Below are 14,272 nucleotides of genomic sequence, written 5' to 3' on the forward strand. Positions count from 1 at the left end.
GTAACACCAACTAGGAACTGAGCATTCAAATATATGAGCCCACAGTGGCCATGCTCACTCAAACCACAACAGGGTACTTGCTTCAGCTGCACATACACTAAAACTAGAAAAGAAAGGGATGGGAGAACAATGCAGCTATGATACCTATTGCCTAACTGATTGCCAGAGTTCAGTCATCAGGTCTGGCTCCATCTTGGGAACCCTGCTGAGGTTGCACACTCAAGAGACAGACATTTGCATCATAGGTTATAGTAGCTGTTAACTCCAGTACTAGTTCCTCTAAACAAACTCCTAAGAAAAGAAAACTTGGAAGTTGGGGAGACAAAACTCTTTAGAATAAAAATGACAAAAACTTTGAAGTTAAATAGAGATAAAAGAAAATTAGCAAAGCAGAAAGCATATTGAAAAAACTACTCAGAACACAGTATTTCTTCAGTATTCCAACAAAGACCACCAAAGACTAGCTCTGACTGTTGAAGCATCATTCAGTCTCATGGACTAAACAACTACCAGATTCTGGACCTTTCAAGTAGAAGACAGTCATTGCTGGAGTGCCCAGACCACATCTGGTAAGTCAGTGTAATAAGTCTCCTTTAATATAAGTTAATTCTATCAGTTCTGTTCTTATAACCCTGACTAACGCACCAAAATACAGGTGTTCACTTGCGATAACTGATGGACATGACTGATTCGTGCCCATTTCCCGCCTAACTACTTTTACAGTTCTGTACTTCACTCCCTTTATGTACAAAACAGTTACTGACAATCTACCTCACAAATGTTGGTAAAGATTAGAGTTAATAAAACACTACCTGGTACTCAGCCTTTAATGGACCGACAGCCCTATCCAAAAGGCTAATTGTCTCCTAGTTAAGGCATCTACATCAGCCACTGGGACTTTCAATTCTAATTTTACTGTTTTGAGACAGACTCACAAGTGTTCTCAAACTGATTATGTAGCCAGGAATGACTTTGAATATCTGGCACTCCTGTTTCTACCTATCAAGCACTGAGACTAGAGGTGTGAGCCATCACAGCCGGTTTACATGATGCTAGGGACCAAATCATAGGCTGCTGCACATATTAGAGGAGCACTCTATCAACTGAGCTAGCTATAATTCATTTCCTAAAATTCCACTTTCCAAATCTCATTTACTATTTCCTCCTATTTCTGATTGGAGAGCACTCAGCTGACTTAACCAGAAGGCTAGTATCATTCCAAAGTTTCTTTTGGTTTTTATCCCCTGCCTTCCGCTGAAGCTCCAGAAGTAATTTTCTCCAGAAAGTGAAGAATGCACTTAGAAACCTCAGACAAGGAAGTACAAGTGCATCATAGTAACACCCATTTTCTCTCTCTTAGCTATACATCAAACTGGAAGATTTAATTTGTCTAGATTTTATTTACATATGTATGTAAGATAGGGATATGTGTATACATACAGTAAATTCTTAAGAACCTAAGACTTGCTGGGTGGTGCTGGTACACCCTTCAATCACTGCACTCCGGAGGCAGAGGCAGGAGGATGTCTGAGTCCAAGGCCAGCCTGGTCTACAGAGTAAGCTCCAGGACAGTCAGGGATATACAGAGAAACCCTGTCTCAAAAACCAAACAACAATTACAAAAAGAATCTAAGACTTAAATACAACTAAGCAAATAAATTAAACAGATTAATAATATAGACGAGTCTTTCAGAACAGTGGGAATCATGGAGAGAGGAAAGGGACAGAAACTAAAGGAAGAAGCCCCAATGGTCTGGAGTGAAGCATAACCACTGTACAAAACAAATCCGTCCCAGCGGTGAAGATGATGGCCTTAAAAACACTGTAGAAGTCACCCAGTTCCCTTTGTTCTAATGCCAGTTACTAAATAACTTCCTCATTATAACTGGATCCAGCAAGTTATCTGTCTCCTCACTGAGAATACACTGGCCATGTCAGCCAGCAACAGCATTTCTGCTGCTACTCCATGTAAATGAATAGAACAACTTCCTTAGTCATGAGCACCTGACCACAGCGATCTACGCTTGAAAGATGTCTCCTCCTAGATATGCCAGCGCTTCTAAGGCTAAAGGCAACATCACATGCTGCATTAAACGGATCTCTCCAATTTCATCTACAGGAAAACACTTCCCACCCCAACCTTTAGTGTATCCGTCTGTAGTGCATGATCACATGGGCTGAGTACCCTGACACAAATTTCTACAAGATTTAATATGTCATAAACAGAAATAAATATATTTCCAAATATTTATCTATAATTACAATACTTATTGATACCAGTTTGTACAGGCAGAACACCTAAACTTTTGGGATTGAATACTAACACCTAACAGCAGCTAGAATGGTTGCTAAGTGAGTGCCATGAACGAATGAGAGCTCTGTCACAGTGTCAGAGACTTAACATACTACTCAGGTCCAACAAAGCATGCACCACCATAGCTACAGAGAAAATAACAATAAACCAGAGCAGCCCATGCAGTCAACTGGCTATTTTTTTATGATCAAAAGAGCTAAAATCCAAAAGACCAACAGACAAAGGGGGAAAAGCAACAGAAAACAGAAAAAAATGTCCTTTCCCCAAAGATCTCAATTTCAAATCTCTAAATCCTTTCTCCTGGTCCATAAAACCTCCCTCCAGCCACCACTAACACAGGCAAAGTTAGACTAGGATTAGTACCAGGATCTGCTTTGGCACAGAGACACCTCATAGAGAATAGGACTACTTTTCTATGAACGTAGTGTACTCCCCTCCACACACACACACACACACACACACACACACACACACACACACACACACACACCCAAGATGCTCAAGTGCAAAAAGGTACACCTAGTCTCTGCTTCCATGACCAAGTGGTATGACTACAGTAGCATTGAAGATGCACGACAGGCTGTGGTTTCTGACAAGGAGGCAATGAAACAAAGATGTGCAAACTGCAGTATGCTCTTGTCTCTTCAAAGCAGCTGCACCAATTCTAGATGCTATCAGAAAACAATTCCTGTCTGACTTCTGTTGTACTCTCATGCTGACAGCTGAGGACTTAGTAACTGTAATGTAAAATGTTACACTGTCTCAAAGATTTCAAAAATATACAGGAATAATATCCTCTGTATTTGTCAATTAAAAGCTATCATAAGGCCAACATTTCTGGTTTGTAATGGAAAACAAACACACACCAGCACCTATACTTTCCCTAGCCCTTCCAGCTGCAGAATTTCAAGGGAAAGGATACATGGTGATACATGATGGTAAGCTAAAAGTTTTTCTAAAGGAGGCAGGGGAATATCTTAGTTTTTAGTCCTAAATAATCAAAGTGGATGGATACTCTGATACCTAATACAAAGGAAGTTCAATAACAAATAGGTCAAAATCACTTGGTTAGATTAGTAAATATAGGTCAAGTTCAAGTTCTGCTATACTCTAGAAGACTACTACAGACAGGAAAGGATTTTTACTAGTAAGGACACCAAGTACTTTCATTTAGCTTGACTTCTGTTATGTCTAAGATGAACTAAAGCACTGTGAGGTATAATCTGTACTACATTATAAATGTCATCTATGGCTATCCATTATCTGTGTAGCTATATTACATGTACTCCTTAAAGCCACATCTATCAGCTCTATCTCAGGGCACCCAATGAAAAGGCACATTAGCTGCTGAGAACTAGTAAACTATAAGGCACACAACCCACACTGAACACTAAAATCACCCTACAGAAGTTCCTTCCTTCCTGCCCTTCCGTGTTTATCCCAGTCTCTACTCTAATATCACTACTCTCATTTCCCAACAGCTTTGCTTGTTTTAGGATTTAGGTAGAATTATATGCTATATTTCTTTTCATGAAAATTTTCACTTGGCAATTTTTCAAATAGTCTACTTTTCATTTCAAGAAGTATTTCATGACTAATATGCTGTTTATTATCCATTTTTCCTAAAGGATTGTTTGCAGTTTTCTACTCTTAGAATAAATATGTGCGTGCTCCCTCTCATATATATAAATTTTCTTTTGTTTTTCGATCTCTGTCGTAGCCCTGGCTGTCCTAGGACTCACTTTGTAGACCAGACTGGTCTCGAACTCACAGAGATCTGCCCACGTCTGTCTCCCAAATTCTGGAACCAAAGGCGTGCGCCACCCGCCCCCCTGATTTTTAAAGATTTTTATAAGTTTGCGCCATTGGCTTTATGAACATCACAAGGTGTTAAGGAAGTATCATTTACAAGATATAAAGAGAAGAAAACTTATTTCATCCACTGCCATTTTTATTCTAGTCTATAGGTTGGTTAAATTATTTTTTGAAAGTGTTGTTTATATATAGAATATTTTTTTAAAAAAGGTAAAATGGTAAATCACACTCAGAGTGAGCTGCATTAAAGAGTATACTGAGTGCTGGGCAGTGGAGGCATACACCTTTAATCCTAGCACTCAAGAGGCAGAGACAGGGGATCTCTCTGAGTTTGAGGCCAACCTGGTCTACAAGAGCTAGTTCCAGGACAGCCACAGCTGTTACACAGAGAAACCCTATCTCAAAGCCCCTATCCCCGCCCCCAAAAGAGAGTATCACTGAAATAATACAATGAAAACAGACATTAGCTTTTTGGTTTTGGCAGAATTCTTGATTTTATTCTCCCAAATGTTTTCAATTGTTCCACAATAAAAAAGGGCGTGAGTAGAAGGCTGAAGATGTGGTAGGATGACCCTCTAGTATACATAAAATCCTGAGTTTGATTCCCAGCACCATATAAAAGTGGGCATGACTGCATGTCTGCAATCCTAGCAGTCCAGAGGTGAAGGCAAAAGGATTATAAATTGAAGGTCACCCTTTTAAAAATGGTAGATTCATATTACTCCCCACTCCCAGATGTAGCATTTTTTCAAAAGGGGAGTAGTAGCACAGAATGTACTCAGTGGTAGAGCACTTGACTCGCAAGCACTACAAAACATCAGTTAACAAAGAATAAACAAAAAGGAATTGTGCCCATATGCCCAGTGAAGAGCAGCACATGGGCTAGTTTTGGGATAGGGATGCTCAGTTAGTAGAGTGCTTGCCTCAAATGCAGTAAGTCCTAGGTTCATCCCCACTTCTTCTGATGGTACATGCCTGTGCCTGTAACCCCAACACTTGGAAGGTGGGAGCAGAAGTTCAAGGTCATTCTCAGCTACACAAGTTTGAGGACAGCTTAGCTATATGAAAACCCTCTCTCAAATATAAAAGTTCTCTCTCTTTTGTTTTTCGAGACAGGGTTTCTCTGTAGCTTTGGGGCCTATCCTGGAACTCCCTATGTAGACCAAGCTGGTCTCAAACTCAGAGACCCGCCTGCCTCCACCTCCTGAGTGTTGGGATTAAATGTGTGCCTAGCTATAAAAGCTCTCTCACTACCATGTAGCTCTGATGCCACACTATTCAGATTCATTAAGAAATAAAACAGCAAGTTGATGAACATTCTCAATTCATTTTATTAATTAAAGGAAGAGGCCAAATATGACAGGCATATTAGTTGTCATATATTTTAAGGGGCTAACCAGTGAAAACTTTACTTTAAAAGACTTCATCTTGCACCTCCTTCTTCTCCTTGTCTGGCTGGGGACTCCTCTCACTCAGCCCGCCTTCTTACTAGTGTCCTTCATCTGGTTCTCCTGTCTAACCTTATCCTGTCCAGGTATTGGCCAGTCAGCTTCCTTATTAAACCGATCATATGTTCACACAGTGCAAAGAAATATTCCACATACCCCAGCCAGGCTGTGATGGCACATACTTTTAACCCCAGCACTCAGGAGGCAGAGGCAAGTGGATCTGAGTTTGAGGCAAGCCTGATCTACATAATGTGTTCTAGACGGTCAGACCTATACAGAGAAACCCTGTCTGAAAAAAAAAAGAAAAAGAAAAAAAAAGAAAAGAAACCTTGCCCCCAATACATGATTATACTTTAAAAAGTAGGTTACCATTAACCTGAAAGTGGCACAAGATGCAATAATGCAGGTTCTCCATCAGATTGTCTCAGTCATCTATTTCCTAGTTATGTTCTAAAACTCTTTATTATCAGAATGTAGTGACTAGACTCGTCTGCTCTCTGCCAGCATCTTTCACCCCAGTCTGCGGCACTCTGGTGCTCTCCAGCAACTGATAAAGCTCCACCGCTTCAGAGTGGCCACTGACTGTATATACAAGTTTACTGAGATGTAGAGGTTGGGACTAGGCAAGTTTGAGTGGCTTCCTTAAACTAGCTGTGTGTTTTTATTTTTTAGTAAATTAGAATAAAGTGATTTCATTAAATAATAAAGCAAAAGACTTCTCTGTGTTAAGAGGAAATAACCATTCTCAGCCTTTGCTGACGATGTAAACTCATGTCTGCCCAAAGGGATGATTTACAAGTTTCATTTCTAGAACACTATAAGCAAATCATAGCATAAAGCACACAAAAAACATGTTCTTCTCCATGTTGTTTATAATAGAGAAAAACTGTTTAAAACCTAAACATTAAATGAAACATTAGTAAATTATGGAACATCTAAAGACACACAGGGTTTAAACGACCATGGACCGCAAACTGTGAGCAACAGTTTTCACAAAGATGATGGGGACCCTGCAGCATGCACACTTCTCACTGTCTTCCCACTGAGACTGAAGCAAAGAGCTTCTGCCTCTGTGACAAGCTTATTAAAAAGCTTATTAAAAAGTAGGACTTCAATCAAAATGCCTTTTGAAAGGATCTGATAAGTAAGTTTCTTATGGTAATTGCCAGCAGTTTTGTATTTTATTTATCCTCTGTCCACAATATAGCACACACACGCATGCACACACACAGGGGTAAGGGCTAGGGGGGTGGTACGCTCTTTATTCCTCCTCTCACTTCCAAGTTTTGACAATCAAAAAATGTCTCCAGATGTTGCCAAAAGTCCCCACATGTAGAAATATGGGTACGGAGAGGATAAACACCCTGGTTGAGAAATACTAATCTCATTTACACTAACAACATTCCATTCCATTTTACTTTCTTTTCCCATTGCTGCAATAGAACCCAGGGCCCTCCCTGTACACGCTAAGCAAGCACATACAGTGATATACCTAGTTCTCTCCACTCACTCTTCAGTAAAAACAAAAACCTACAAAACTCTTGGCATTAGTAACTTCCATAACTCACGAACAAAATACCAAAAGTCAAGACTAAAATTTTGTCATATCCTGTATATTAAATAAGAAGCCGTCGGTAATATACGCTTAAGTCATTTTGTCTAAAGGTCGGTCTTCTCCCTTCAAAGTTCTGTGTGTTAAACAATAAAATGCCCACATTTCCCAACACAGAAGGTCACACTGTGGTCTACAATCAGCTCCCATGTATTTAGGAACTATTGCTTCATTTCATGTGGAGGCACACAGCTTGGGTTCAAGTTTTTGGTCACTTTGTGATCTTGACCAAATTGCTAATTTCCTTATGCTTCAGTTTTCAACTTTAAAGTATTCACTAGCAACTTAACCTATAGAGTAAATATACAAACTGTTAGCAGTAAAGAGTAAGAGTGCTTGCCTAGCATTCAAGAGACCCTAGGTCCAATCCTCACTATTTAGGAGACACACAGACACAAGATACTTCAATTGGACAAGATCAGAAAATATAAAAAAAAGAATTTTCTGGGAAGTACAGCATACATTTGAGAGGCAGTGGCAGGACCATCATCAGTTCAAGAACAACCTCAGCTACACTATCTCCCCCTTATACCCCCACACCCCAAAGGTCCACTAATGCAGCTACTTCACTGACAATCCTCTAACAGAGGATACCATCCATAACTTACAGATAAGAAGCACTGCTAGGTCAGTGCTCACCAAACAAGGCAACCAAGGAGCAGTGATTTAAAAGCTGCCAATTCCAAACTGGGCGACGGCTGTGCACACCTTTAATCCCAGCACTCGGGAGGCAGATCTCTGAATCTGAGGTCAGTTTGGTCTATACAGTAAGTTCCAGAGCAGCCAGAGCTACACAGAGAAACTGTATCAAAGGGGGAGGGGGGCTGCTACCTTCCATTCCAGAGCCCATACTTTTCCTATTATACACAGAAAATTGCATTAAGATTAAGATATGTGATTGCTAATGATCAAAATAATGACCAGCATGAGCTAAATTTTCATTAGAAGAGGTTAATTCAGAAAATAACTAAAGATTATAACTGAAATAAGGTTTATAGCTACTACAAGATCAGTTTTCCACTGTCTATATTTTTATTTTATGTGATTATTTTGCCCTCATTTGAAATAGTAGAGGTTTAACTACACAGGATAGCTTTTGATTGAGATCCTCCTGCCTCTGCCTCCTGAATACCAAGAGTAAGTGTATTCACTTCCCCACTCAATGTACATGGGTTTTTTCTTCTTTCTTTCTTTCTTTCTTTCTTTTTCTTTCTTTCTTTCCTTCCTTCCTTCTTCTTCTTCCTCTTCCTCTTCTTTTTTGAAGAACAGAGTTTCTTCATGCGGTCCTGGCTGTCCTGGAACTTGCTCTGTAGACACACTGCCTCCGAGGGCTGGAACTAAAGGTGTGTGCCACCACATGATTCTTTTTCTTTTTCTTTTTCTTTTATTTTTTAGACTGGCTCTTGCTGCTCCCCAAGCTGGCTTCACTCTCAAACCTGTTCCAACCTCCCAAATGGCTCAGATTACAGGCACATTATCCCTGCACTTGCCTCTGGTTCTTGTTTTTATTTTGTTTTATTCTTTTTGAGACAGGGTGTTACAAAAGTCAGGCAGGTCTCAAACTCACAATATAGAGGTTGACTCTGACCTCTGCTCCTTCTACCTACCAGCCTAGCTGACTCTTATTTTAAAAAGATCAGAGTACTGACAGTAGGTCTTCAAACCGTCCCTGCATTATGCTGCAACTCGTCTACTCAAAGACTAGAAGAGAGGGTACTACAGCACTAAAGACAAAGATTAACCTGCATACACGGCAAGCATCTGTCCCTTAGTTGAAGGCTTGTAAATGATAAATTTTGTTCCTAGTCCCAGACGGGACACTTTATGAAACCATTTGATTTCTTTGGTTTGTTCCTACTTCCTACCAAGTTCTGAACTGCTCCAAAAGTTTTATTTAACTTATTTAACCACTGCTTGACTTCTCACTTACACTTCGCTCCGACCAGCATTCAGGTCATTAACAACTTTTGGACCACTTCTTCAAAGACACTAGATTTCCACTATTTTATTCATCTTTGATGACATGTGCTACAATCTGAAAACTATTTTAGCGGTTGTCTTTAGTTACTTTACTGTGATAAGACACCATGACCAAGACAACTTATAAAACAAAGTGTTTATTTGAGGTTAACAGTTTCTGAGGGGTAGAGTAAGCCATCATGGTGGAGAGAGCACACAGCTGGCAGGCATGATGCTGGAATTGTGGCTGAGAGCTTACATCTTGATCCACAAGTACAAAACAGAAAAGAGCTGACTGGAACTAACAGTCCCAGAGGGACACCTAATCCTTTCCAAACAGGTCCACCAACTGGGGACCAAGCGTTCAAATACACGAGACTGTGGGGGCCATTCTCATTCAAACCACCAGAGGTGGGAGTTAAAGCAGAAGTAGAAGGGCAAGAATCAAACTATGGCTAGGCCCTAATTATTAGAACTGAAAGACACTTTAAAAATTTAGAACACCCATCTCTCTCTGCATGGATTACACTGACAAGTGACCTGGCAAAACCTTTGACTTTAAAACTGCCATTGGGAGTCTGGTTTGAACCATTTTGATCTGCTTCTCTTCACAGTATTTATTTGGACTTTAATCTTTTTACATGGAATGATGTCACAGTTTAGGAACCTTGAGAACAATGACTACCAAAGGCTGTTCATCTACATTCTGGATAAACAGTCAAAATCATCCACCCCCAATCTATTCGGAAAGGGAGTCAATGCTATTTTGGATCAAAACCCAAGCTGATTCTTAAACCAAATGAATCTCATGATTTCCCTCTGTATCAATTTCTCCTTCCTAGTCCCCCCCACACACACCGTGTTCATGTTTAGTTTACTGTGTTCATGTTCAGAAACTAGGTTTCCCTCTTCCACCTTTGCACTGACTCCTTGCTAAATTACTAATTACAAATAAAAACGTTTAGACCTATGACTATAATTATAAATCTGTCATTCATCAGATTCTTGTGGACTAGTTTATCACTTTCTGTGTGTTCAGATTATAATATTTATTATACTATCAAACACCATTACAAACATCTACAGTGGCTGAAGACACAGTTCATGGGGGTAGAGCACTTGCCTAACATTTGCAAGGTCATGAGTTCAATTCCCAATTGAAAGAAAACCCAAAACTTCCATCTAGGTTCTCCCTTTGACCTGCCCTTACCAACAGATGAACCTCTAGTCACACAGAAAGCCTCCTGTACGTCCCATGCCCCACTGGCCTGGAAGAATGACCACCCGCTTCCAACACTGTCCATTCACCCTCAAATCTACTGTCTCTCTTCCTTCTAACTACACTACATCTTGTTCATAAGCACTTTATAGAAATTGACTTATATGATCTATATTTCCCAAATTATAAATTACTGCAGGGCAAATAAATAAAATCAATGGTTCTCAGCTTTGTTCTTCCCTGCATTATTACTTAACCTTTCACTATACAGCAAGCTCTCCAGTATATTTGCCAATCTGAAGACATGCTTCCCCAGGACCCTATTTTCAAAGTTGGTCATCAAGGCAAAATTCAGCTAAAGACACTATTGTTAATTTTAATTTGTGCATTGGTGTCTCACATTAGTTTAACCTTCCTTTGTCTCATGCAAGAAAAAGTGCTATCCTAATTTCAAGAATTCTCTCTTCCTAAAAGGATATGCACGAGAGGGCTATGGTAAGTGTCTGGCCACTCTCTCAAATCACACCAGCGAAAACAGGAAAACTCCCACATTCAAGCTACCTTAAAAACTCAAGGTTTCTGGGGCTGGAGAAATGGTTCAGTGGCTAAAAACTAACTCCACTTTCAGAGGATAAGACCCCTGATCCCTTCCCTCAGGCCGCTGGACAACGCATCCTCATGGGTAGTACACATACATACATGCAGGCAGAACACACATACACACACACACGCACGCACACACACACACAAAATCTTAAAATAGAATTGTAAGTGCTGTAAGATAGAATACATTTTCCCCTGGTTCAGAATTAAACTGCTAGAGAACATGAAAAAAACCTGGCAATTCTGAACTGTATGGGTAAATAAACCACAAAGTGGTAGGTAACAACAGCCATCAATACATGCTACTAATGTCTGCCATTATTATCCAAGTTGGCAGCTCTCTTGAATATATATATATATCCAGAAAAAACTCAGCCCGGGAGTTGGCCCTCCCTCTATGCGAACAGGGACTTAAGAGCACCTACATATTAATACAACAAAACCTCGCTTGTCTTCATAAAGCGGCAGGGCTTTCCACACTGTACCATGGACTGCCCCTACCATCTGCACCTATCTATCATGATTTCATTCAGATAATCTCTCGGAAATACAAGTTCTAGGTTCCAGGAGTTTGATGTGATAAAGGAAAGGGTAATTTTTTTTCTTCTCTTAAGAAAAATCGTCAACCTTGCATGCTTGCCTTTCAAAGGCACCTGAACACAGTATTGATGGAGCGAGTAGGGACGCCTCTTCTAAAGGTGGAGAGCACACCCAACAGCTACTGCACTGCTTCATGACTGCATGTGAATGAGCACGACTCACAGAAATAACTGCAGCGTTAAACTAGCTGACACCACACGATACACTACTACTTACATTTGAGAAACTTATTTTATTGATTAAAGGTTTTGTGCAATGACCAAGCTTTGAAAACCGCCGCTCCCTCTAATAAGGGTGAATCACAACAGCTAAGGACCAGATAGTTCAAAACCTGGAAGGCTTTCCTTGCCAATCACATCAGAAATGATTTCATCTCTACACACCCAGGCTAAGTGAGGCAACAAAGAGAGAAAAACGCTACTAAATAATGAAACTGTCCAGGACACTGTATTCTTTAGATTTGTCTGTAACCTTTTCATTTAGTGAACTTCCGCCTACACACACACTCACACCCCTTTAGCAGGGAACGTCTCAACATATTCTCACCTGAAAAGATGAAGCTATATTTAGTTTCTCATTCCTAAATGGGGGTGGGGAGGGATATACTAGCATCTCTATGTTAAAAGTCCCTGTGCCTTCCCTTCCCTCTATGACGTGAAGCCCCCAAAGTGACCTGTCTCCTGGCACAAGGTTAAATAGATTTCTTCCAGTTTTGTGCAAGTCCTATGCGAATGTTCCCAAGCTTCTGTAACCCAGAGCCTGGGAGATTTGCTCACCCTTGGGGAAGTTCGGAGACAAGGGATGAAGGCAGCCCAGGGGCTCATCCCACCAACTCGCCACCCCACCACCGGCCGCTCGCCATCGAGAGCCCCACACAAAAGGGTCTCGGCTCCCACCGCCCTACTCCCCCCCATCCCCCCAGGCGGCCACCGCCGAACCACGACTCACCAGGACCGTGGTGCAGATGGACCTCAGCTCCGACTCCACTTTCTCCCGATAGTCCTTGATCAGCTGCAACTTCTTGTCGGAGGTGTCGGTCTTCTGCTCGATGCTCGAAATGACCCTCCAGGCGGACCGGCGGCCCCCGACCACGTTCTTGTAGGCCACAGACAGCAGGTTGCGCTCCTCGTTGGACAGCTCGGCGCCCTGCTCCGTCACGGCTTTCATGCAGGTGGCCATGTCGTCGTAGCGCTCGGCCTGCTCGGCCAGCTTGGCCTTCTGGATCAGCTCGGTCTTCTCCATGGCGAAGCGAGGGCGAGCGCCGAGCCGGATCCGGAGTCCTCCTGAGAGAGCAGCCAGGGGCGGGGCGGAGCGGGGCGGCGCCGGAGAGGACAAAAAAAAAAAAAAAAAAAAAAGCGAGGGGGGGGGGAGAGCACGTCAGACAATGCGGCCGGACGCCCGCTTTGTCTCGGCGCACGAGGCCGCGTCCTCGGGCCTCCCGCGGGGCCGCCGCCTTCCGCGCGCGCCCTCCGGCCCGCCCGCCAAGCCTCCCTGAGGCAGGAGCGCGGGCCCCGCCTGGCCCAAGATGGAAGCGGCCGTTGGCGCCGCACCTTCCCGCCCCGGCCCGTCACTCGGGCGCGCGGTGGCTTAGCAGCCCCTCGGACCGTGCCCCGCTACCCCCGGCCCCGATCCCTTGCGGCGAGAGCGGCGGCCCCTCGGCGGCGCCCGTACTCACCTTCTAGTCTCCGCGGCCGCGACGCGAGTCCCACCACTTTGATGTGCTTTGGGCTTTAGCCGAGGACCCTCCCGTCTCAGCCTAGCGCGGAGCCGACGAGCGCGCCGCCGACCAATAGTGTTCCGCATTTCCCCGGGGAGTCCCGCCTCCAGTCCCTTGACTGGCCAATGAGAAGCGAGCGCGCGGAAGGGGGCGCAGGGGGGCGGGGCGGGAAGAGAAGCGGAGGCTCGGAGGGTGGGTCGGCTCGGGTAGGTTCGGTTGGCCCGCAGGCTGCGGCTTCGGCCACGGGGTTTCCTCCAATTAGATCCAGGGTGAATGGACGTCACTGTTGCCATGGCGATGCCTTTACCAACTCCCCTCATCCTCCCCGCCAGCCCGGCACTCCTGGGTGCGGCACGGGACCCGGAGGTGCACTCGACCTCCGCGGCTGCGGCCGCGTGTCCTGCTGCAGCGACCACTGCAGATGGGGCGTTGCAGCTCTCTGGCTACGGCGCCTTGCGGCTGGACCTCGCAGGGTGACATAATTGGCCGTTTGGTTGCACAAGCGCCTTTCTTTCTTCCACCTTCCTATTCTTGACAAAGGTTTGGAACCCCAGACGCTTAACATGCAGCCTTTATGACTTTCCTATTCCGACTCCAAATTAGAGATAACCCCATCCCCATTAGAAAATATTTGGTTCCCAGAGAAAGTGGCTTAATACGAGTTTTTCTCGCAGGCACCCTAAAGCCTGGAATTCCCTTGTGGAAAGGTGGATAGATGTAGGAGATCCTGGCAGGTCCGCGTGGCAGAGTCAGTTAAGCTTTTTCTAAAAAATGAAAAATGACATTAAGCACGATTTGTAGAAACACAGCTATGATTACCTGCTTCCCGAAACATTTTTTAAAAAACATTCCTTTCCTTTCCAGGTTACTGTCTAAACACACACACACACACACACACACACACACACACACACACACACACAAGTGTATAAGGTTTCGATTTTTGGGTGTGGTGGGTTTTTTTTTCCATGCTTTTTTTTTTTTT

General features: G+C 43.1%; 1 protein-coding gene across 1 annotated transcript in view; it reads right to left on the minus strand.

The window, feature by feature from the left end:
* Ywhaq (tyrosine 3-monooxygenase/tryptophan 5-monooxygenase activation protein theta) overlaps nucleotides 1–13,388 on the minus strand; it is a 28,320-nt gene extending 14,932 nt beyond the window's left edge. The window contains exons 1-2 of the mRNA XM_087907228.1: nucleotides 13,246–13,388; nucleotides 12,519–12,853 (exon numbers count right to left, since the gene is read on the minus strand). Coding sequence (XP_087763354.1) covers nucleotides 12,519–12,812 — 294 coding nt within the window. The 5' untranslated portion in view covers nucleotides 12,813–12,853; nucleotides 13,246–13,388. The remainder of the gene's footprint in view (nucleotides 1–12,518; nucleotides 12,854–13,245) is intronic.
* Nucleotides 13,389–14,272: the final 884 nt, after the last annotated feature.

Source organism: Myodes glareolus, chromosome 6 (assembly GCF_982192425.1).
Source record: "Myodes glareolus chromosome 6, mMyoGla1.1, whole genome shotgun sequence".
In the NCBI taxonomy this organism is placed as follows: Eukaryota; Metazoa; Chordata; class Mammalia; order Rodentia; family Cricetidae; genus Myodes; species Myodes glareolus.